Here is a 24,826-nt window from a genome sequence, read left to right as displayed (position 1 = left end):
CAAATCACTTCAAATAAAGTGAGCGCCTTCAGCCGTAAAGTCAGTGAGATAATCGCCGTCAAGGAGATTAAGGAATAAGCCCGATATCTGAGAGAACAAATTGGTGTTTGAATGAATAAAATATATTGAATTCTGAAATATCGCTGGGGGCATTTGCTTTACGATTGATAAAATCAGGATTTCAAAGTTCACAGTTCTTGGGAGAACTGCGTTTGCTGTTTGATTCAAATAACATGGAACTCAAACCTAAATCCTTGTAGGGTGAAATGACTTTTGAGATTGCCTAAAACATAAAAAAAAGCACACTGGCCTTTGCATGTTGGCATGTTTAATACCTCAAAAGTTGGCTTTGTCCTTTTTTTATCCACCAAAATTTCCTCAGTCATGTCTGTCATATGCTTACTTTGGGGACCGGAGCTGTTTTTTCCTCAACTTCTACCTGCTATCCCCAATCGCTATTATTTCCCAGTGCTGAGTCTGCTGGCTTCCACTCCACCCATCTTACTTCTGAAGAGTCTCCAAACGTCTGCATCATGACGTTGTCTCTCTCTTATCTCTGTCAGGCTTTTGTTTTTGATCATTGCTCCTCTGTTTCCACTCTACTTCTCCTCCTTTCAACCTCATTTCTCCCCCAATTCTTTTGATTGCCTACCCATACTGCTGTGTGTGTGTATGTGTGTAGTATTTTTCATCTTTGTGGGCATCTGTGCATATGTATAACTGAGTATGTCTGCATGTATCAGTATAGGTGCGTGCATTTGTATAAAAATAGGTGTTTTCTTGCACATGATGGATAGTAAAAGGATTCTGTTTGTGCTCAGACATGATTATCTGTCTGATTCTCTCTCAGATGGGAAATACAAGGCTATCACAAGACAGAATGCTGATGATGGATGTTTCTGCAAAACCTTTGTTCAAATATGCTTTTGGATATTCAGTGCCAATGTTTTTTTTTAATTATTTATCCCTACCATGTATATGCATGGCCGTATGGCATCGTTGAGGTATGGTTAAGTGTAGGTGACTAAAACATCTGGTTAAGGTTAGAAAAAAAAAACATGATCATGTTTGATGAATAAAACATGAAACGTAGGTCTGCTTTGTTAAACTGAACGTAATATTTAAACCTGAATGCTGTTCCTGGATGTAAATCACATGCAGCCAATTCATCAAATATGAATGTGATTCCTACACACAGCTGTGTTGCATCTCTGCCCTGCTGCACCTAAAAGATACAAACAACACCAATGAAATAGATGGAGGTAAAAACAGGCAGAGGTTTTACTTCATGTTGTCTGGCTAGTACGTTGCACATTTTGAGACAAATATTCAAAACTTTCCAGTGAAAAACAAATGATTCCATGTTTTGTTATTTGCCTCTTTGCTGAGACTCTACAGAGTGTGAAATGCACACCCTAAGATTTACTCTAAGCCATGCAGGAACTGAATATAAATAGACTACTATTTACACGCTTGTATCGCCTGGAACTCAAAGGGCTGTTTGGTGACTCATTATAGTCTCAAAGTTGAACACTAACAAAAAGACTAAATTGAGGTGCCAGTCAGATCTCTTCCCTATCTATTATCCCCGGACAAATTTACAGGTTGACTTGGGATGAGTTTAAAGTTCAGAACAAGGTTCATATCATCTAAATTGCCTGAATTTCAGTTACTGTTACACCTTGATATCATCCATTTAAACACTGATCCACATGTGCTTCATCTTTACATGTTTTTGTTATCGTATGTTCACCGTTTACACTTGTAGCTTCTGCAAAATATGAAGTAGTTCCTCTTCTTACTGTGTGGTAACTCTACCCCAGACACAATTTATTTGACACAAACGGAATAAATCAAGTACACTGAAGCTTTATGATGACCTTTGACCCTACAGATGATCGACAGTCGGCTGTCGGCGCAGAGGAGGGAGATGAGGAGCTTTCCTGGAGACAGAGGCCAGCAGAAGACCAGTACCTACATCGTGCCCTGCTTCCTCTTTGTGGAGGTGAGTGTTAAGATAAATATAGACAGCATGAGGGGATCACTTTGTCTTCATCAGGTTTGACTCACATCTGAAAATTAGAGTCTGATCAAACCTGAACGTTGAAAGTTGTGTTGAAAGATGTTTGTTGAGCCTATAACTGAAGGCGATATTTGGACTAAAATATCCTGATTCTATTCTAAAGTCTACAATCTTAAGCTGTCATGTGCTGATATCGTGGCCTGTAGTCGCTGTGTAAATGCTGCATGGTTATGTATGAACATGGGTAGAAATGAAGAGGTCGGCGTTTGTACCTCGAGGGCTCTGGAAGTGTTGGAAGTTGGAGTCACACAGAGCAACCTGATGGATAAATGAATGCACATCTTACAGTCTTTAGCATATGAATGTTCTCTCTCATTTCACATCTCTTCTTCTTCTATCATTTCACATGTTTCTCATGGCAGATTAGCAACAATGAGTGTCAGTTGGGAAATTGCATGAATTAGCAGGCTTTGTTTTCAATTCACTGACTCCCAAAAGAAGTGATTGCTTTGATTAAATTGTCACAATTGGGTAATTACCCTCAGTTCATGCATCACCTAGTGATAAGATTCAGCAGGAGGATGAGGGGATGTGCTGAGGTATTCTCTCAACCGAGGCCCTCTCCAGTGACCTTTTTGCTCATAAGCTCCTTGATTCCTTTCCTCCGCTCCCCGCACTCTTCCCACGACTCTTCTTCTCGCCGTGTAATCCGTAAATGACCTGGTGGAGCGCTCATGTCCTCAGCTGCATTTCCTAATTAATTGGCCTAATTAAGAACGGAAACCCAATTAGCCCGTGCCACCGCTAACGTGCTTGAAGCCCGCAGGTCCTCTGAGCTACAGCAACGATGTCTGAATGAGCTGAACGAGCAGTTTTTTTCTTATTTTTTGTAGCATTAACATTCAGTCTTTGCTTTTGAATTCAGCTTAACAGTATGATCTTATTTCGGTTCAAATATTAAAATTTAAGGTTGGTAGTAATTGTCAAGTCAAACAGTGCTGTGGAAAGTTGACTGGATAAGTCAAAAGTTCAAGTTTTGTAATAGTAGATACAGCTAACAGGCAAACAAGAGAGCTGAAGATAGATATGGATGTGGTTTTGTTTTTTTTCTCTTAACACAGATCTTGTGAAAAGTTGCGCTTTTTTCAAAAAAGTTTCTAGTGTAAACTAAATTTACCAAGTGCCATCTTTCTTTAGTGCCCCTGCAACAGCATCCAATCTCTTTAACTGAATCTCCTGGAGGATTTTCTTCAACCTTGCTCTTCTTCTCTTTCATTGTACTGGTTCACTCATTCACAACATCCTCTTGAGATCATACTATAGCTGTTTCATCTGCTCTTTTGTGCCGCATCCAACACATGAATCCTGCCCTCTTTCTACATAACAATGTCCCCCAACACACCTCTGTTACCGCTGCATCTCTTTATAGCGCAAAAATCCCACAGTCCCTGCAGGTTTCACGCGCGCACGGTCTTAAGCTTGCTTTTATTTTCTTGCATTGTGCTTTGGTATTGGCTCGTTCTCGGCATCCTCTTGAGGACTTGTTATGATGATTTTCCAGCTTTCCAATTTTTTCATAGTGCGTCTATAATATCTGCAGGCTTATCTGTCAGTAGTGCTCCTCCCCTCCTCCAGTATTCCCTTTGACGGTCTCTTGAGTACTGCCCAGTCACTCTTTTTATACAGATCCTGTGCATCACTCCTCTCCAGCATTCATTCCCTTGAGTAATTACATCTTTTGCACGATGGATCTCTCCATTATTCCTCTTTACTTGTGAAGCTTCATCTCCACCTCCCACTCAAAAGCGTGTCTGCCATTGCAAAGACCTCCACTCTCCTCTTCTCTCCTCAGCGCTTCTCTCCAGCTTCATGTTTCATTTCTTCATTTTCTTCTTCTCCATCCATCCCTTCATCTTTTTGCTCCTTCTCAGGGCCTCAGTGAACCTTGTCCTCATGTTCACCTCATATCGCAGACATCTTCATGCTTGGAGAAAGGGTGTTACATGCAATATAAGCTATAATATGTAACTAAAATGTCTGAAAACGACTTGACCACCCAAATGTTTCCAACAATTTTCAGACCAAGAGAAATCCATATTTGAATCAAGGTAATGGTCCGTTTCATTTGGTCACCTGTCAGCGTTGTCGTACCTCCTCTACCAAAGAGTAAACATCGGCGTTGTGGTTGTTGTTTTAAGCCGTGTTTTCATGATAAACCTTTTTAGATCTTGCTCGTTGTTAAGTATATATTTTAACCTGATGAAGGACTTTAGTCATCGGACGTCTGAAGTTATCAGAGAAACAAGCTGAGCAAACGTTAGCAGCTATTTGGCTCACAAACAATCCCTCCTGGACGTCCTCTGTCCGCCGAACAGCCTCAGAGAAACACTGATTTTTAATGTGAAACTGCTTTATTTGCTGTTTTTACCAGTTTTAATCACTGAGTCCGTTTCTCTGCGGAGAATTCGGCCGCCGGTAAAAACCTCATGAACAATGAACACTGAAGTAATCCTAACCGGGAGAAGCTGACTGCAATGGTGGTTGTTTAACAATGAAGACAACAACTCCCATGATCCCACGCTACTCTGCGACATCATCAAATTGTTTCTCTTGTTATTGTTGTGATGGAGAAGCCCCCTAGCGCCAGAAATGACATATTGTTCCTTTAATTGCCCCTCTCTCTCTCTCTCTCGAGGGTTGCCTCTACTGTTTTTATTTGCTCTCACACAGCCAGAGGTGGAAAGATATGAATCTGGCTTGACTTTAATCGCTTTATATGCACCTGAATGAATATGTGTGCATTTCAGTAGTTTAATAAAGGGCATTTTTAAATTCAATTCCCCCATCTGCTGTGTTCATATTGGAGCAGCTTGCTGTAGCATAGCTCCCCCCGGAGGGCACTCACTCCTTTGTTGTTACATTACCATCTCATTACCCGTTTCTGTTTTAATTCAAAAGCAGAGTCTTATTCCTCTTCTACTCTTGTGATGTTGTTGCTGATTCCCTCTCTCTTTCCCTCTTCTTCTCACTATCTCGCTCTCTGTCTGCCGCTCTCTGTCTGCTCTTCCTCTTTATCAGTTTATCTGTATGAAGATGGCCTTTCTCCTCTCTCTCAGTCAGTCTCACTGTCAGTTCATCGCCTCTTGTCTCAAGGCTTGTAGCTAACTTTGATTACTATGTCTCTCTTTCTCTCGGTTCACACTTTCCATACTTCCTCCATCTCTTCATCTCTTTTCTCTCATAGTCATTATTTCTCATCCCGTTTCCTTCTTCTTTTAAATTGTGAGAACTGGACTAATCGGGGAAGATTATACACAATTTCACTTTTAGTAGCATGGGAGGAAAATAACGTAATGGAAAGCAGATGAGTTGTGCTTCTCTCTGTTGCACTCTCTGTCTTTTACTCCTCTCTCAAGTCTTCTTAGCTCCACACTGCTGCCGACACATCTGTCACGCCGCGAAGCCACACAAGAGACTGGTCCGAGGCCTAACAGAGGCACTGCTTCAAAGGGCCCTCTTTAAAAAGTCATTTTGATACAACTGATTCCTGACTTGCTTTAGATGCTGGTGGGTGGGAGGAGGGTTGTAAGTCGATGTGATCTAGGCCAAGCAGAACTACTGTGAAAATCTGTCCTGAAGGTGAGCTCAGAGGGACTACAAGTGGATTCTTTGAGTGGATCTCACTGAGCATACAACTTGTAGCCAGTGAATAGTAGTGTGGTATTAGTTGTAATTATAGTAAGATATGATAATCATTAGTGTTAACTGAGAGTGGATGTACTGTAGCTACAAATTCATGGCACCCAGCCTTCGCAGAATGTGTCCTGGCTCTCCAGCTTTGCTGTTCAGCCTCGACTGCCAGCTCAGAGTAACAGAGCTTCTTCCTTCTTCGCTCCATCCACATGCCTTGTGGCTGCATCCTCCTGTGGCACACAGGAGAGTTTTGTAAAGTAAACAGACTCCTGAGCATTGGACCACATCATATTTCAGGTCTATGGCTTATGCTGTCTCTGAGCTGTTGGTCCATGCTTGCTTGCATCTTTCATTCCCCAGCTTCCTGTAAATACCCCGATTTGTGCAAACTCAGTCATTTCTGCCTCCTCAGTAATATTTCTCTCATTTTGCTTCATGTTTCTCTGTTTATATATACATGTAATACCGTACTATACTAGTCAGTAGTGTGACGTTCTTTAGGAGCCATAAAATCTGCAGAAGCAGAACGTTTCGGTGGTCAGATGGGTTGATGAGCCGACTGTTCGTTTCCCGTTTTCTCCTGGCAGTCAAAGTTGTTTACTTTCAACCATGACTACAAACGTTCCCTCAGTGCAACCAAGTGGTTATTATTGTAACCATGGTGATGAAGGCCACCTAACTTTAACTACCCAGTCATTTTCACTCAGACCATATTATTTTTGCAGCTGTAATTTTTCACAGTTTTGGGTGGCTCCGACAAATTACATATTGAAAGATATGGCTGCAGCGCCGCAGCAGACACGCTTCCAGTGTGGACGTTGCACGAAGCGTGAGAGACGCAGCAGTTCAGCGACACACACACACACGTGCACGTGCCGCTCACGCATCCAGTGTGTCCCAGGGCGTGACACCAGTTCTGTTTTCAGAACACTCACTCCCCTGTCTCCTTTAGGATTGACTACAAAGTCCTGCTACTCGCATAAAAATCCATCAACGGATTTGTTCTTCCCTACCTACAGGAACTGATCGCACCACAAACCTCCACCCACACCCTCAGATCTACCAGCAGCTTGCTCCTCCGGGCCCCCAGCAGCACTAAGCTCCGCACCAGGGATTGAGCCTTCTGCTCTGCTGCACCACGCTCGTGGAACAGCCTTCCTAACCATCTGAGGGCAGCACAGACCCTCGTCTCTTTTAAAAACCTTTCTATTCAGCAATGGTTTTTCATCTTAACTCTTATTATTATTATTAATATTATTTTCTTTATGTTGTGTGTTCTGTGTTATTGATAGTGTAGCACGTTGAGTTTCACTATGACTGACCATCTCCCTGTGACTGCGTGCAGCAAAAAACACATACATTTCCTACAGAATGTGTTTGGCATGATTAGTGATACATAAATCTTACAGTATTTCTTCCTGAAGGTTACTGAGTAAACTTGCATTTTGTTTCATCTGTCTTGTTGCTGATCATAGGCTCTTCAGTGCCTGGTTTTTGCTGCCAAGTGCATCAATATCAGGAAGCAGTTACCCTGAGTTTTGACAGGATATATGTTGTTGTCTGAACACGGAGGTCCTCTGGCATCTTTCACCGTTTTGGTTTTGGTGTGAACTAGGCAGCGCTGCATAGGTAGCTCCAGTAATGAATAGCCTCCTAAATGCATCAGGCCCACAGTTCTTTACAACAAAGCATCTTCCTCTCTGCATGTACGTTCATATTCCCTGCTGGGTTTGACGCTGCCTCAGTACATCGTCTACCTCCAGGCAATTTGTTGTTTCTGTTTACTTTTTTCTAAAGATGTTTTGTTCCACACAGCTTGACTTGTGCCAAGACCGAGACCTCCCAACCAAACTGTACTGTACTCACAGTTTCTCCATATCTAAGCACCAAATATGCTTAATAAACTACTCTATTAGTGTTCTTTTTCATACTTGCACCAATCCTATGTTAGACCAGACTAAAGTAGACTATACTCTACAAATGATTAACTTTGCTCTCTAACCTCTTTATTGGCATTTTATACACCATTAACATCTCTTATTCCCACATAAGAGAGACAGAGATGGTATGAGAGAAAAAAAATGGAATATCTTATAGATTCATTCTTTGGTGTTAGTTTTCATGCTCATTTTATAAAAATGCTCACACAAATTCTTTTTGTGTCCCTTCCTTCTTCAGTACACACACACACACACACACACACACACACACACACACACACACACACACACCACCACAAAGACACAGTAACAGCTCATTGTCACATTATTCTCCCCTAGTTTTCCCCTCATTATCTCTCAGACTCCATGAATAGCACCTGCCCGCCTGTCTGCTGTGCTGGGATTTCTGTGCACTCTGGGTGGATGTTTGAAACACTTGTTAGCTGGCTGCTTCCCACCTCTTATCACTTTAGGTAGGCAGGGATGAGAGACCCCCGTATATCACAATATAGGTTCATATCATTGCTGTATATTGAGTAGAGTAGATTATCTCAGCTGCAGCACTGAGGCTACTTTATCTTATCAGAAATAGAAATATAAGATCCCTGCTTGATTGCTCGTGTAATATATTCTGTCTCTCGCTTTTGCGGCTTCCAGAGCTACATGCAATTATAGGATTCAGAAATGCGTACTGATTCTCGCTGCTGCCCATGCTGCATGTTGCTCTGAATGAGGTCAGCTAAATGCTTAAAGAGTCTAATTCCGAAATCAAGATTCATTACAATTTATGAAACTGGCACTCGTTCTGGCTCAAGGACAGATTGCATCAAAGTCAAACTGAAATTATTTCCTTTGCTTCCATGAAGTGACATTAAAAAGATCTTTATTAGTCAAAAGGAATTTATATCACACAGTAGTTTGTTTTAAAAATTAATACGTATTTATTGTGTTTATATATTTAAATAGAGAGCTTTGGGATAAAAAAAAAAAACAACTTAATTGCGCTGTAGGGTTTTATCCATGGAACAAGCTTGTTTGTTTGAGCCTTCATCTGCTTTTATTCTTCCCTGTTTGCAAGATGCGGGGGCATGTGCACTTGAGGACTGGTGATTTTGTAAAAAATTATGAGATTGTTCTTTGGTGTGTAGCAGTGTACATTTCAATGTGTTATATTCACCCGCACAGTCCACTGGCACAAGCAAACTCTGCATGTGTCACTCTGTTATAGACAGAAGGAGAAAGGAGGAAGAGGAAGGAAGAATGGGAGTGAGGGAGTGAAGCTGGAGGTGCAGAGCTGATGTACAGACTCTTGACAGAAAGGATGATTGAGAGACATGGGAGGAAATAAAGCAAAAAAAAGGGTGTGGGTTTAAAAATGATTGAGGAAAGAGTCAACAAGGCATGGTGGTAAAATACACCCAGTAATCAGATGAAGAATAGACGTAGAGGAGGAGAGCGAGGGAAAATCTGGAAAAGATGAATGCCTGCTTTGAACCTCTTCCTTTTCCCTTGTTCCCTCTTTGTATTTTACTTTTCCTTCCACTTCACCCTCTTCTACTCTCATATATCCTCATTTACTCCCCTACGCCTCCTCTCTCTCCCCTTTTTGTTTTCTCTTCTCTCTGCTGCCTCCCTCAGTTTTTATTTCCCAGTGGCACGCTCAGCTTTGCCCCGGCACATTTTGTGATATCCTAATGTCTCATTAAATGTTTTATCCGTCTGTTTATCTTCCACCACTTTCCCTCTACTGCTCCCCGTCCTCTCTTTAAGACTCTGTCCCTCTGGCTTGTCCACTGTTTTCTATCAGTCAGCTCATCTATCTTGCACTTGTCTTGTTCAATGTGTTGTAATACGATCCAGTGACACCAGGAGGCAGTCAAGCCCATTCGTTTGCTTGTTCACTATCACATGTCTCACTGAGTATTTTGGCTTTTTTTTTTTCTCTCTATAACATTTCTATGAGATTTATGCAGATGAGTATGTTTGTTATGGGGTGGTGTGTGTATGATTTTGTTCCTGTGTGTGTTTGTGGTCTAAAAATCAGACCTTGTGTGTTTTTTTTTTTAATCAACTGCTGAAAATCAGAGAGATGAAACCTCAGCTGCTGTGAAATATTCACCGGGTCTAATCACATGACCAAGTGATTAAGTGAACTCATCAGGGAACCAAATCACACACACACAAAAAAAGCGCGAGGTGTTTCAGCCTCATCTCATGCTAATTTGGGGAGCCTTGTTTGCTGAAGACTGAGGGGAGTAACACTGTCGAACCACCTGAAACCAACCTGACAATAATATAAAAGCCTTGCTGCTGCTGCTGCTGCCAGGTTTCTGCTTACAGGTGTTTATTTCATGTTTTGTTGTGAGTAAAGGTGATAGATGCATTTTATGTGTACGTTCAAGTAGTATATAATGTATTCATGAGCACACTTTAAAAACAGATGTACGTTTAGTACAATATGCTACGGAGAATTATGTTGAACGATGTCATATTATCTAAGAATCTTTATGTCCCCAGTTGAGTTCTGGTATTTTATCAATCAATGTTGAAAGTGGACAGTTTGTCAGCCTGAAGCAAGAGAAGTGCTGTGTCATAACAATAATATAGAAAATGAATTTTACGCAATATGAATTTTGATTTCTACTGGTCTCTTTACTCGCTTTGTTTAGTGAGACGAATCTTTTTAGAAATGGATTTTGTAAATACGGATGATGCGTAAAGACTGAGACTTGTGTAAGCTGCATATTGGTTGTGATGTCACAAATCAAATCATGCTCATCGGTCTGCCTCTTAAACATCAGAGTTTAGGTGATGAATATGAAAACAAACTCTGCACATACATCATTCTGCACAGCGAAGCTCAAACATCCAATTGAAGGAACAAGAAGAAAACTCATTTTTGAGACTTTAAATTAGCCAATTACATGGAGAAATGAGAATTAAAACCCCTTTATAATAATAAACTTTCTTCTGCTATTCAGTGTACTATTTATGTGAAATTTGTCACAGAATATTTGAAAGCATACAGAAGAAATGATCTTATAACTGATGTTTTTGGGGGTTTTGTATATGTGTTACCAGAAGATGCATGTTATATATATTTTTATTTATAAGGGTGTCTTGTAATCCCATTACATGACATGACATGACATGGAAATAAAAACTAACTACTAGGAAGGTAAAATATAGGTTTATGTGATGTGTGCAGTGACACGCCACACTCACCGAAGTCTAAAAGAGGACACGCTGCTCATCTTCCTGCACGCTCGTTAGAACTCATTGATACTATAACTTCCACTCCTCCTAAAAATGCAGCAGATATTTAGACAGCTAAGATAAAGCAGCATGTCTCCAGTTCATCCTGAGCGCTGTGACATTCGTTTTTCTCTCTGCGGGGGGTGCTGTCATCTCGACACCAGCCTCCGTCCGCACATTCTCACCCTTCCGTAAACATGTTTGACTTTATCAGTTGACTTTTCTGCCATCTGGCCGCTCCTCGCAGGCCAAGGGTAGACACACACCACTTATGTGCAAGTTCACAGTTTTTGCCCCAGGAGACATTAGCGATGCCCACATCTCTTCCCACCGCCCCCTTTTTTTCCCTACATAACACATTACTATTGTCACATTTTATTTTTCCCATTTCGAGTTAAAGGGCTTTTAAGAGCAGGAGATTTTCCTCTGTTTCTGTCACATCAGTGCCATATTAGTCTCTTTGATTTCCTTGCTTTCGCTCCCTTTTGAAGTTCAGAGGTATGAGCATTAAGCTGTAATTACACAGCCTGATAAGTCCTTTTAGTTTACTGGGTCAGCCAGAAAAAAGGGTCATCTTCTTAAATCTTCCTTATTTTATAAACTCTGGTTTCATCTTGTGGCTAAATTTATGCTGACAGGTCTTAGTGGTTAAATTAAGTTGGGTTTCACTGCATTAACAGTCTAATCCCTCATTTGTCATTCATTAAAAAAAAACACCTATTCCTACCTACGCTGTGATATAAGCAGGATCTGAATCTGGAAAAGGTGCAGTTAAGTTGAGTAAGACCTCAAACATTATACAGACTGTGTACTATTACAGTCACTGTCACCCAGAGAGAAATATGAAACAACAATAATTGTGTCTTATTCATCCTTCAGTTGGATGTTTACAAGGCTCTGTAGGTTTAAGTGGGAGTTTGTGATGCATGAGCCTTTGAAACCTCATTGTACACTGTTGTGTTTCTAGTGCACTAGCTTTCTTTTCTTCATTCTTGAAAGTACTTCTAAAGATTCATTTTTGTCAAACAAACATGTGGGCAGAAGCCATTTGTCTTCATCGTCGGCCTGGTGTAGCACTGATCTCAAAGTGGGAAAGATAAAAGTATGTGATTTGTTGAAAGATGGGGATATAGACGGGGTTGGTGACATTCTCTGTGAGTTTAATCTCAAACTGCCAAATCTTTTGAGATGAAACAGAGAGAGAGAGAGAGAAAGCTGAGAGGCAAAGTCTTCTGTGATAATAAAATAATGAGAAAATAATAAATACAGCCTTTTTTTTTTTTTTTTTCATTTCACAAGAACTGCCGCTCCGGATTTATTGCTCACATCACTGAACTACTGAACTAAACTGATCAATTTCACATTCAGAGATGACAACAAACTTCCAAAAGTCCAAAATTACTTTGAAAACTCGATTAAACTGTTGCCTTTGAACCTTTGATACGGGATAAAATGAAAGTCTGGACTCCTCTATTTGGCCTCTTGACAAAGTGTTTGGGGATCCAGGTCTTTATTTAAGAGACCAGTCTTGTTTGTCTCTCCAGCATCTTGTGTTGGGAAGCTGCAGACTTGAGGAAAAATGAATGTGATATAGACTAGAAACCTCTTTAATAGTAGATATGATAGTCAATCAGCCCAGGCTTGTTAGGCAGCGTACGATGGCCTTGTGTGGGTTTGTGTGCCGGAAGCAGCTGCCAATGATTTTATATTGTCGATGTTGAGAGCCGGAGCTGCTCGTCTACATGTATGTAGACTGGAGAATGAAACAATATGCAGACAATGGTTAAAAGTTGCACAGAGCTTCAGACTGAGGTGTCTCAGTTGAATCAGCAGTACCAGCAACCAATCACATCAGCCATTTGATTACTCTGATGCTGGTTTTATTAATCAGATGTTTAATTAGATGTGGTGATTTGTTACCGTTGGTCATTTATTTCAAACCCTCTCTGCAAGTCAGATATCCCAAAAGATCACTCAGAGACAAGTACAACAAGCATTAGAGTCAGACCACAGTGCTTTGATATGTTTCTCCTACAAGTACATCATCCATAAAAAACCAAACATTTTCATTTGCTTTTACAGTTTGAAGGGAACAGATGTCCATTTGAGGTCTGAACAATATTGAGGAAAAAAAGGGAAAGAGTCAGGCGTTGACATGTGGACGAACAAAGTGAACAGACCTCTGAGTGGAGGTGACAGGTGACAGACTGAGGCTGAGGCCTTAGTGAAGAAGAATGTTGGAAATCCAGCTCGATATTATCACCCAAAATCACTTATTGCTGGACTTCATATGTAATTTATGAGGTGTAAGAGCAGGGTCTTTTAGGGACAATGAACCAGAGCTTGATTTGCACCGACTGTGACCGAGAGTTATCTGCAGAGAACCTCCTCTGACATCTACAATGACAAACACCTTAAGGTAGCTGCCATGTGATGCCTGTAAATTTGTCAGTAGTTTCATATTGTATTTGCCATATTTGTATGCAGATTAATATCCCCAAGGTGACCTTTGAGGGATGTGCCTCGGTGCTAATTAGAAAGCATCAACTTGAAGTTGCTTTGACCTTTATCAGGGGTTAAAGTGGGATCTGGCAGGTGGAGGAACCCTGGAAAGATCTGGTGTAGTGGTGCAGCGGGGGGAAAAATGACTCACCTCAAAATAACTCCCAAATTGATTTGTACTTTCTGATTTGTTGAGTGAATATCTTGATGGCATCAGCCGGAAGGAACACCAGGCTGCAGCACATGAAAAATGAACTTGCTTGACATTATTATGTATGAAACTGCCAAACAGATTTATTTACTTATCAACTGAAGGCGCCAGAACGCCGTTCCAGATCGTTCCAGCCCACTTTGACCCCTGACCTTTGTGAATATTTAGAGAAATTGAATGTGGTTGCACTTCATACAGGAAAATGGACGGTTATGTGTTCATGTGGGAGGGAAGGGAGATAAAATGACATATATGAGCTCTAAATGTATTCAACAGGGAGGTTATATTTAACATTTGTGTTAAAGGGTAAGGCTGGAGATTTTTCTTATTGTGAACAAATCTCATGTGCAGAATCAAACCAACAATGAACTGATCCTACTTACAAGTATTGTGTGTGTATCCAAAGCCTGATATATCTTATTCCTGCTGTAGTCCTCCATTGTGGTCCAAAAACTATTAAAAACATGTCAATGAGTCACACCGTTGCAGTGGGTGACATGTTCCTTCATTAGGAAAAGTTTGGGCTCTGTAGTTTGTTTAGAAACGGCTCCAAAGACCAATGACGGCGATCACATTTTCAGTCTCAGGAGAGCAGTTTCGTGTAAGGCGTGCTTCCGTTTACAGAGCTTCATTAGCTTGTTGTGCTGCATATCACAACCTCTTGACTTTCTACTGAGATTCTTTGAGTAATTACGAGTCAAGAGTTTGTGATACGTGTCACAACAAGCTATAAATGGAACCGCGCTCCCGTGCAAGCACAATTGCATGTGCCTCACAATGCTCTCCTGAGACTGAATGTGATCGCTGTTATTACTCTTTGGAGCCGTTTCTAAACAAACTACCGTAGCCATTGTCTTCAGGACAAAGGAACATGTCACCCAGTGCAGCGGTGTGGCTCACTGACATGTTTTTAATAGCTTTTGGACAACAATGGAGGTCTACGGCATAGAGGAATAAGATTTATCAGCCTTTGGATACACACACAGTACTCATACGAGGGATGAGTTCATCGTTGGTTTCGCTCTGACATGAGAGTTGTTGACAATAAGAAAAATCACCAGCTTCACCCTTTAATGAGAAGTCAGATGACTCCATTTACTGGAGCTTTTGTATTTTAGTCATGTAATCCCAGAATGAATATAAAGTGCTTTCAACTATAACTTGTCTTCTCATGTATTATTTGGCGTACATGGTTGTCGGAGCTCTCAGACTCAGACGGTATCGTCAATAAGTTCAGCAGATTTTAATGTGTCAGTAGTGCAAAACTAGATGCAAAATGACATGCATAATCTCCCAGCGTGCTTTTCTACAGTTGTCTTCAAATGTTTGTTTAAACTTTGATGGGTGTTTGTAGACCTCCCTCACGCTTTTCCTCCCACACTTCTACACCTCCCTCCCTCGCTCGCTCCCTCCTTCAAGCCTTCTGTAGTTCAGCGAGAAAAGAGGAACGGATGATGGAGAGAAATGTTCAACACAGCATGCCTGTGTCAGAGTTCCACCTGAGACATGGGAATGCACCCACATGCCTACAAACATACTCACACACACACACACACACACACACACACACACACATACATGCTTCACACGGAAACTCACACTCACACACCCACACACACACGCAAAGCTAATGTAGATGGAAACAAACATAGAAAAACGTGGAGGAACGAGCTGCTTGATGTTCTTGGCCTATATATAAACTTCAAGCTCGGGGTGTTTGTATGGTGTGCCACCAGCATGTGTGGATATGTTTACGTGCGTGTGTGTGTGTTTCTGTGGCCCTCAGGGCGCGTGTGTTGTCACTGAATACATCGTCCCTCCAGTATGACTCTCTCCTCACTGGGGACCTTCAGTGTAAAGACGACAGCATCTCCCACAAACGGATTGAACTAGATTCGGTTTGCACGTTGCTGTGGGAACGTACAGATCAATTGTTTGATTTTGCACAACATACATGTTATCATCCACCAAATTTCATTGACTGTAAAGTAAACAGGAAAGGGAAACTTGCAGAGCAGCAGATCTGACAGCAGAGCATATGGGAGTTTGAATTAGGTCACCCTCTCTGTCATGTGTTCATTGTCACCCTTCACTGTGTAATAAAGCTGAAGTGTTACATGTAGTGAGTCTCCCCTTCCCCAGCCTGTAGCATTAGTCCAAGTGGGTACTCTGCCACTGTGCTGAAGAGGATGAACATCTTGAAGGAGGTTTTCTCAGAGGTTTGTCACTTGTTTCAGCCATCTGCCACAATTGATGTTTCCTATTTAGTGCTTTAAAGCACCAAGAGGATTTTCCATCAAATCCCTTCAAATCAAAATTTAAATGAATAAATCAAAATTCAATTAGCACAGAGTGCAAACACGGTTAACATGATGTAACTACCAATTCTGTCATAGAAATTACATTTATATGCTTCTAATTTGCAACAATATGTTCCGAAGAAACATAATGCAGCCCAAATTATGTTTTTAACCACGCTAGCGGCATGGTAACCTGATGCATCAGATGGTTTGTTACACAGAACCATCTGAGAAGTTGTCCTTGGAAACTGTTTGGAAAAGGGCAGGCACTTGGCAGAACATTAGATGAACCATCTGTCTATCACCGTCTATCACCTTCTTACCTTCGAGGCAGCTGGATTCACAAGATCACAAGATTACATGAGAGTCCTCACAGGACACTGATCGGTCTGAACCACCGGTGGTTCGGACACAAGCTCGTAACTTGAAGCCTGACAAGATGGATTTTCATGTGATCTTGTGAATCCAGCTGCCTTGCAAGGAAAGCAGCATGGCTCTAGGGATGGTGATGTCGGTCCACCACTCTGATCCAGACTGACACGTCTCAACAGCTACTGGATGGATGTGATGAGAGTTTGTGCAGATATTCATGGTACCCAGACGATGAATCTAACGAGTTTGATGATCCTTTGATTGTTTTCCTCAAGTACCAGCAGCAGGTCAACATTTTCTCTTATCTTAATAAAATAATATCTCAACATCTACTGGATTGATTGACAGAAAACGTGGTTGTTGACATTCATCAGGTCAAAATGTCACATTGTTGAACATTTCCATTTATAGTCAAATACCTGCAAAACTAATTATATTCCCATCAGCCTCAGATGTGCTTTGTGTTTTGTACTGATTAGAAAATGTTAGCATGCTAACATCGTAAACGTTATACCTACTTTAACACAGGTATGGTAGCATTGTCAAGGTGAGCGTGTTAGTATGCCAGTGTTACCATTTAGCTAAAAGAGCTAGCACTGCTGAAGTGTTTTTATTGAACTTATCTGCCGCGCCACAAAAAGTTCATAGTCAATCTATTCGCAAAATGTTTTATAACAATGTATTTTATTCGTTTTCCTTGCAAAATCTGCTCTTGCAATATGTCCGCTAGTACAGAATAGTAAAGCATGATTTTAGTCATGTTTGGTACTCTGAGCATTTGGTTTAGGAAAGATTGTGATCCTTGATAAATGTTGAAAAAGTCAGCGTTGACTTTAAGTGTGAGATTTACTTTATTAAGATTGAACTAAAACCAAGTCTTTCTCTAAGCTCATCCACCGCAACCACTTTAGCTTTGTTCAGTGGCAAAAATGTTGATTTGGGAATTGAACACCAGGTTTCCTGCGTTTTGAGGCAAATATAAAAACACTTTTTTTGTTTCCTGTTCACTGCACTATTATTATGTTTATTATAAATGTTGTAGTTGTTTTGTAATATTATTATCTGCCTCTTCCTAAAACTCATTTGTTTGTTGATTGATGAAATGGTGTTTAGAGCCACAATGATTAGAAGGTTAATCGATCAGTCAATCGACAGAATATTAATCAGCAAATATTTTGATAACCAATTAATCGCTTTGAGGCATTTTTTGAATAAATTCTCTGATTCCAGCTTTTGAAATGTTAATAGTCTGGTTTCTTTAATCTCCTGTGATCGTGGGTTGTGGACTGTTGGTCGGGACAAATGAAGACATTTGAGGACTCAGGAAACAGTGATCAACGTTTTTCACCATTTTTTAAATATTTTTTAGACAAATCAATTAATAATCATTAGTTGCAGCCTTAATGATGTTTAAGTTTTCGGGAACTGGCACCTCTGGTTGGTTTTCTGTTTGAGAAAGTTTTCCTCTTTGCTAAATGTAAGTTGTGTAAGTTGATTTGTTAGAAGTATGACGACACATCCCACTGCAACCAAACAAATGATGTGCTTTCATTTCCTTGAGGTCTCTTCCTTGCTTGAGGTCTAGTTATGACAAATCAGTTAGCAGCCAATCCTTTTGTGGTTGAGAAACAAACAGCATGTCTTCCTCCACTGTTAAAGTTTATTTAGTGAATAAGAACTGATAACTATTATTGATATGGTAATTTAGAGTGGTAATGTTTTATTAACCTTTGAAATGCTACATACTGTAACCCCTTTAAGGTAAAAGAACAAATTGTTACCAACAGCGGCCAAAGCTGTTGTATCTCCTCTTCCTCCACGTCCCTAAAGCTATAAACCAGCTCAGCCTGCCAGTAGAGGCTCCTTATGTTTTTGCACTGATAAATTTGTCCTTCAAATACAATACAAGTTCATTTAAACAAACATTTAGGCTGCAGATTATGAAAAGACTCATCAGCAGCTCTCCATGTTTAAACTCACATTCTGTTTTTAACTTGTAGTTTTTGTTTCAGGCCGTTTTCCCCCCGCAGGGCAAACAAACATTCAGTTACAGATTTAGAGAAGCTTACTAGCAGTTGTGCATATTTTCTTCCTTTAAAGAACTGGGCAAAGGAGTTATGGTGCTGTTTACTGAAGTATAAATGAATAATTGGTACTTATGCATCTGTCTCATTTGTGCAGAATAGCATGCTATTTTTTGATGTTTTCTATGTTTATCATAACCTCGCTCTCCCTTACGCTCTGTCTCTCTCACGCACAAACCATCTTTCATGAATTGCTAATATATCATTATTTTTTGAATAGATATGAAGGTCATATTTTATGTTTCATGTCTTGTGTTGTACATACAGCTGGTTTTATAAACAGCAGAATAGTGGTGTGATACAATAACAACTTAAGTTATGCAGAGTCACACACACAATTCTCGTCCTACCCTTTGCTCTTCCCACTCACAGGTCTTTCGCTTTCCTTCTTGCCTCTTCTTGTCTTCGTTTACCGCTCTGCTCTAATTCACCCCATCTGTGTGTCAACCCCCTTCTTTCTCTCCCGTCCTTGTTCTTGTTCTTCTTCTCTTTCCCCATACGGCATTATTTTCTTTGATCGGTCTCCATTTGTTCCTTTACCCTCCCACTCTGCATACTGACACTGCTGAAGGGATCTCTCTCTCTCTCTCTCTCTCTCGCTCCATATCTCTGTCATTGCTCTCTCTTTCCCCCCTCTCTATGTGTCTTTCTCCTTATTTGTCTCCCTCCGTCTCTATCTCTACCTCCCTCCCTCCCTCCCTCTCCCTCTCATCCTTTTCCCTCACTATCTCTCCATGCACACTTGATTCATTTTACACATTACGGAAGCATCCATCATTTTGCTCTGTGAAGGGAAAATCTCCTTTTTTTTTTTATCCGTCACAATATTTTCCACTTCTCCCTTTTCCGGCTGTCTTTTCTTTTCCCAACTCCTACACTCCTACTCCTGTGGATCCAATCCTAAAGCTGGAACCAATATGTTTTATTTCCAGCTGGTCATCATGGCAGGGACCGTTTTGTTGGCGTACTACTTTGAGTACACGGACACGTTCCCCGTGCACATCCAGGGCTTCTTCTGTTTCGACAAAACCTATTCCAAGCCGTACCCAGGACCAGAGGACAACAGCAAGGCGCCGCCCGTCCTCGTCTACTCCCTCGTCACTGCCATCCCCACTGTGACGGTGAGTCTGTGTTCAACTTGTAAAAAAAAAAAAAACAAAACATCCTTCCACAGGTGCTCATCAGGGTAAAAAAACACATGACACATGAACAGACACGATAATCACATACATACATGCGCACACAATCGACACACTGATAGTCCCTCCTCATCTACACGTGGTGTTTGTGGATTGAAAGAGGGGAGAGGTGTGTAGGTGTGTATCCTCGTGGTCTCACCGCTCTGTTTGTGTGTATGCGTTCTCTGCCATAACCATGGCAACGGGCACTATATTTGTCCTCCATAGAGCAGTCAGAGATTGCTACAGTGTACAGAGAGAGTCTGTCCTTATTTCTAGACTGCACAGCATTAAAACAGAATGAAACAACAGAAGCTCTAAATGGATTTCCTTATTTGTGCACAAGAAGAAGCACAGTTAGTTTTGTTATTTTCAGCAGACAGCCTTCATCTGAGACAGATGCATGTTGAAGCATCTTTAATAATTAAACATCTGTACAGGATTGCAATTTGCAGGTCATGAATTCTTGGCAGCACATTGATACAGTGAATCAGATGTCAATACTGCCTTATTTTTCTCTCACTATAGCACTAAATCAATTTGAAATGTACATTATAAGGGACAGTAATTACTGTTATTATTCTGGAATATACTGAATTGGTTACAGCGGCCACACTTTCTTGTCAGCACAGTGGGATGTTATTAATAATGAAACATAGCTTCACATCCTCATCAAAGCTCTTTTCTCCATGACTGTCTTGTCTTGTCCCTCGGGGCTTGTCTCTTTGATGTCCTACAGTTAAGTGGCATTACGACATGGCTGCCTCTGAGCCACATATCAGGCCAGCACACACACACATGCACACGCACAAGCACAAACACAAGCAGATGCGCATGATCACACACACACATACATGGTCACTTGCTGCTGTGTAGGTGAAAGTGAACCCCAGTCACCTCCTCCTTAACCCAGTTTTAGGCTTAACTTGCAAACATTGCTGATTTAAATGTACCTTTAACAGCATAATGAGATTAACTTCAAGATGTTTCCTTGTTATTCTGAGACTCGTCCGTCAATATACGTGTGATTGGTAGTTGCAATCCTGTCTTTGGAAATGCAGTTGTGGAACTACCTTTTTGTTTACATGTTGGAAGACAGTTTTGGACACGTAATGAGTTGAATGCTCTTCTAGCACTCATATGACAGGTTCACAACAGGTTCAAATATTAAAACATTTTTTTTTTTTGGCCTGGCGGGGGTTCTCGTTGTGTCATTATGGAGAAACACAGATTCAGTAAACGTTCAGTAAACGTTCAGTAAACGTTCAGTCCAGTTAGACCCAGCAGTCTCCGTCAGGTTGGGCGAGTTCAAAGTTGGGGTGTTTTGAATACACCCCCGTTGTTTTCACAGGTAATTTGTTAGTCTGTCCCCCCCGCCGCAGGAAATTATGGATTAATCCTGGAAAGCTGTTGATGTAGCACTTTTCTCCTTATGAGAATAACACGGAGATTATTCGACCAATGAGAATTGACCAGTCGACCAGCAGACTACAGCCCTAGTGTGCACAGGCGTGTCTAGGTGTGTATATGTGCTTACGTGAGTTTAACACGCAGTAGAGAATAGATGGAGGCTGCGGGCGTCAGAGTATGTGAGCTGTGCAGAGCGGGAGCGGAGTGGCGTGATTTTGCCTGGAGTGTGAAGCGGCTTTTTTGAAAGTCAGAGCATCTGTGTTCTCTTTTGCTCCAAGATACCGCTCCATCCCACGAGCTTTTGTTCAGATACAATAAAAAAAAAGAGAAGCGCATATTCATCTCACTTTTCTCTCAGGTTTGACTCAGACTTTAAGACTCGAAGGGCAAACGGACAAGTTCCTCGACTGACAGTACTGAAGTCTGCTGCTACAACAAGCAGTATGTCTGTGTGTTGATAACTATGTGACAGCTCAAATGATCTGGTTTCAAACTTACCAGGAACTCCAAAGTTTTTCTTATTTTACCTCCAGACCATCTCTCTTTCTCTCAGTGTATGATAAAGTAGAGGCATATGACTCAAGATAATCACAATTCTTTGCACAAGTTGAAACATTTAAAGACGTACCTGAAGGTATTGTTAGTATTTTCATAATGGGACTTCAGAGACACAGGCTGCAGAAGCTAAGATATCCTAACTTTTAGCCTCTATGGGTCAAATCAAAGGACCATAATGCAACTGTAAAGCTTCTTTCTTTTGACCCTCTGTGCCTGGTAAACTTACATCCATCAAACATGATATCCCTCGTTTGTAATGCAAGCTTTTATCATACATTTGTAGTTCTCAACCTGAGATAACCCTGACTTCATCAGCAGCAAACTTTAGAAATCTCCCCCAGAGCCATACAAGGCAAGGCAGCTTTATTTGTATAGTGCATTTCATACACTGGGGCAGTTCAAAGTCCTTTACAGAGTCATAAAAATACAGTGAAGGTAAAAGATTTACCATTAAAAAGTGCAAAAGTACATTAAGAAATATAAAAGATAAAATACTTAAAAAGTAAACTAATGCAGTTCAAATCAAGTGAAATAGAAAGATGAAGGAATATAACAAATATTCCCACTTTTAGATGCACATTGTGAGTGAAACCGTATGTTTTTCTTGAATGTTCTCATCTCCTGTCCTTCCTGATTCTATTCTTGATCTGATATTTACATCAGATCTCTCTGCCAAAGGCAGATGAGGATCATAGCTTCTCCTCTCAGTCAAAAACCACCATCCACAGATATTACAGGGTAGAGTAGGCAGCGTAAAACACGAAAGTTTTTAGCTTTGACTTAAAAGTGGTCAGAGTCAGGGCTTGTCTTATATCATATGGCAGGTTATTCCAGTCCTGAATAAATTGGAGCTGCTGAAGAGCTTTTTTTGAAAGCCGTGTGATAATCTGATAATCTAATAATCTAGTCTAAACAGACCATTGCAGTAATCTACTGGAAATAAAGGTGTGGGTAAACCTTACAAGGTCTTGCTTGGACATTATTCCTCTGACTCTTGCAATATTTTTAGATGGTAGTAAGTTGACGAAGTTACTGCTTTGATGTGTCCAGGATAACGCTTTCTGACTTGACAGGGTCAAGGTGAGAGTTGACATTCTGTCTTTCTTTCTGTGGTCCAAAGACGATTCTCTCGGTCTTATCTCTATTTTGTTGGAGAGAATTTTGCTGCATTCAGTCACTGATTTGTTCGATGCAGTTAACCAGAGATTCAACAGGTCCACAGTGACCTGGTGTAAGTGATATGTAGACTTATGTGTCATCTGCATAATTGTGGTAGGCTACTCTATTATTTTGTATGATCTGGCCTAAACAATCATATAGAGATTGAACAAGAGAGGTCCCAAAATGGACCCCTGTGGACCCCCTCAGGTCATGGCCATCTGCTCTGACACAGTTTCCAATGGAGGCAAAGTACTTTCTGTCATGAAGATATGACTTGAACCTCTTAAGGATAGTTCCAGAGAGTCTCATCCAAAAGCAGCACTAATATCCAACAGTTCAGGTGAATGTCATTTAATACCTTTTATGAGTGCAGTCTCAGTGCTACAGTTGTTTTTGGTGAACAACTTTTTCACTAACTTTACCTAAAACAGTAAGTTTCATATAGGCCGATAGTTATTCAGTACAGCAGCATCAAGACTGCTCTTCTTCAGGAGAAGCTTAATGACTACAGTCTTCAAACCCTGTGGAAAAATAGCAGATTGGAGAGAACTGATGACTAGTATTAGTTCTTTCACCAGGCTGCTAAAAACTGTTTTAACTGGAAGTTAGTTGGTAATAACATCAAGGCAACAGGTGGATGAAGACAAGTGTGTTTTGACTTCAATGGGATTGAATTGTGTGATACCTTCCAAGTTACTTCAGGAAGACTGCGGTGATGATGCTGTTTTATTTGGCATTAAGGAATTAATAGCATGTCTGATGAATCTTGTCATTACAAAAGGATGCAAACTCGCTACATTTGCTGGTAGAAATTTGTTCTGGGGATGTTGGAACCTGAGGCTTGTATATAACTATATATAGAATACTTGGAGAGAATTTCATTTCCATTTTAAACAACACATATTAAAAGGATGAGAACTCTGCAAATGCAAACTTCTTACAGAGGAACCTATCCCTAAAAAAGTCAAAACACTCCTTTTTTGTTTTGTCGCGCTTCAAACTCAAATATGAAATTTGGTGATGCGGATTCAATAAGGATAGCATTCCCATTCAACCAAATCTCTGTTGAAAACATAAAATCAAACTTATAAGAGGTTATAAAATCATGGATTAAAAGTGACTTATTAGACAGGGACCTTATATTAAATAGGAGCAGCTTTAGGTTTGTTGGATCAGGGCCTGAGATACTTGGCTTACGTGGAATGTGAATCAGATTTGTAGGATTGGAAGATTTTAATGTGTCTTCACACTGTGGCTTTTGTATTTGGGAAGGTTGTTCTCTCCCAGGGCCTCAGCTCGCGTGTCCTAGTCGCTGCCGACACTGATAGCAGCCATTCATGTGCTGTTCAAGGCCTTATAAGCCAGTAGTGTGGGTGAAGGCTGATGTAGATAAGGTGGTTGAATTCAGGGGAGGTGCAATACCAGTGACTTGGCCATGCCGGGGGTGAATGGAATCATTTTGATCCCAGACTTTACCAAGTCCTTTATCTGGCTTGTAAACCTAAGAGGAGAGACAGGGGAGGGAATGGATCCTGGAGAGTTAGAGGGGAGTGGGAATAGAGGTGGGGGAGTCCAGGGCAGAGGTGGGGGGAGAGTGAAAGGGGGATCTACAGGTGGAGACAGCAGGTGGGGCAGGGTCACTGTTGTCACCCTGGAGCTGGCACTCTTTCTGCAGTGGAGCCTGTCTTTGGTGGAGAGTGGGGCAGGAAGTTGTTTGGTGCCTTAGACGGTGTAGAAAATTGGCTGTCAGCCGTCTAAGTTCACGTCCATGTAGGTGGAGACCCTTTCCTTTGAAGAGAACAGGTTGAAGTTATAAATGAAATGCATCCCTTGAGACTCAGGCATTAGAGGGCCACATATTCAGTGCAAGTAGGCGGCTGAATTTATTTATCTTTCAGAGGAGGGATCATTCTTCCAAGACGGACAGACATGCAAAAGATGTTGCGTGTACAGAAAATACCAAGATCGCAAAATTACATTATGGAAAAACAGGATGACAGAATTATAGATAAATTGATAGCGACAGTATCTCCTCTCACCATGGAGACCTGGAGAGAGGAACAAACTGCATATGACACTTGCAGACCTTTGTGAAAATTTGGGCTTTAATTGGGTTAAGGTTCATTAAATGGTTAAAAC

The 24,826-nt window shown here is 40.9% G+C and overlaps 1 protein-coding gene across 3 annotated transcripts in view; it reads left to right on the top strand.

Moving 5' to 3' along the window:
- The window catches only part of plppr2b (phospholipid phosphatase related 2b), a 48,322-nt gene that overhangs the window by 2,890 nt on the left and 20,606 nt on the right, over nucleotides 1-24,826 (top strand). For 2 of the 3 annotated variants that reach the window (XM_044347622.1, XM_044347623.1), the window contains exons 2-3: nucleotides 1,895-2,005; nucleotides 19,313-19,501. In XM_044347622.1, coding sequence (XP_044203557.1) covers nucleotides 1,895-2,005; nucleotides 19,313-19,501 — 300 coding nt within the window. Of the gene's footprint in view, nucleotides 1-1,894; nucleotides 2,006-19,137; nucleotides 19,502-24,826 lie in introns of those variants that run through there. The other variant, XM_044347624.1, reaches the window with a different exon arrangement.

This window comes from Thunnus albacares, chromosome 3, assembly GCF_914725855.1.
Source record: "Thunnus albacares chromosome 3, fThuAlb1.1, whole genome shotgun sequence".
In the NCBI taxonomy this organism is placed as follows: Eukaryota; Metazoa; Chordata; class Actinopteri; order Scombriformes; family Scombridae; genus Thunnus; species Thunnus albacares.
Note: the sequence above shows the minus strand (reverse complement) of the source record. Positions and strands in the feature narration are given on the sequence as shown.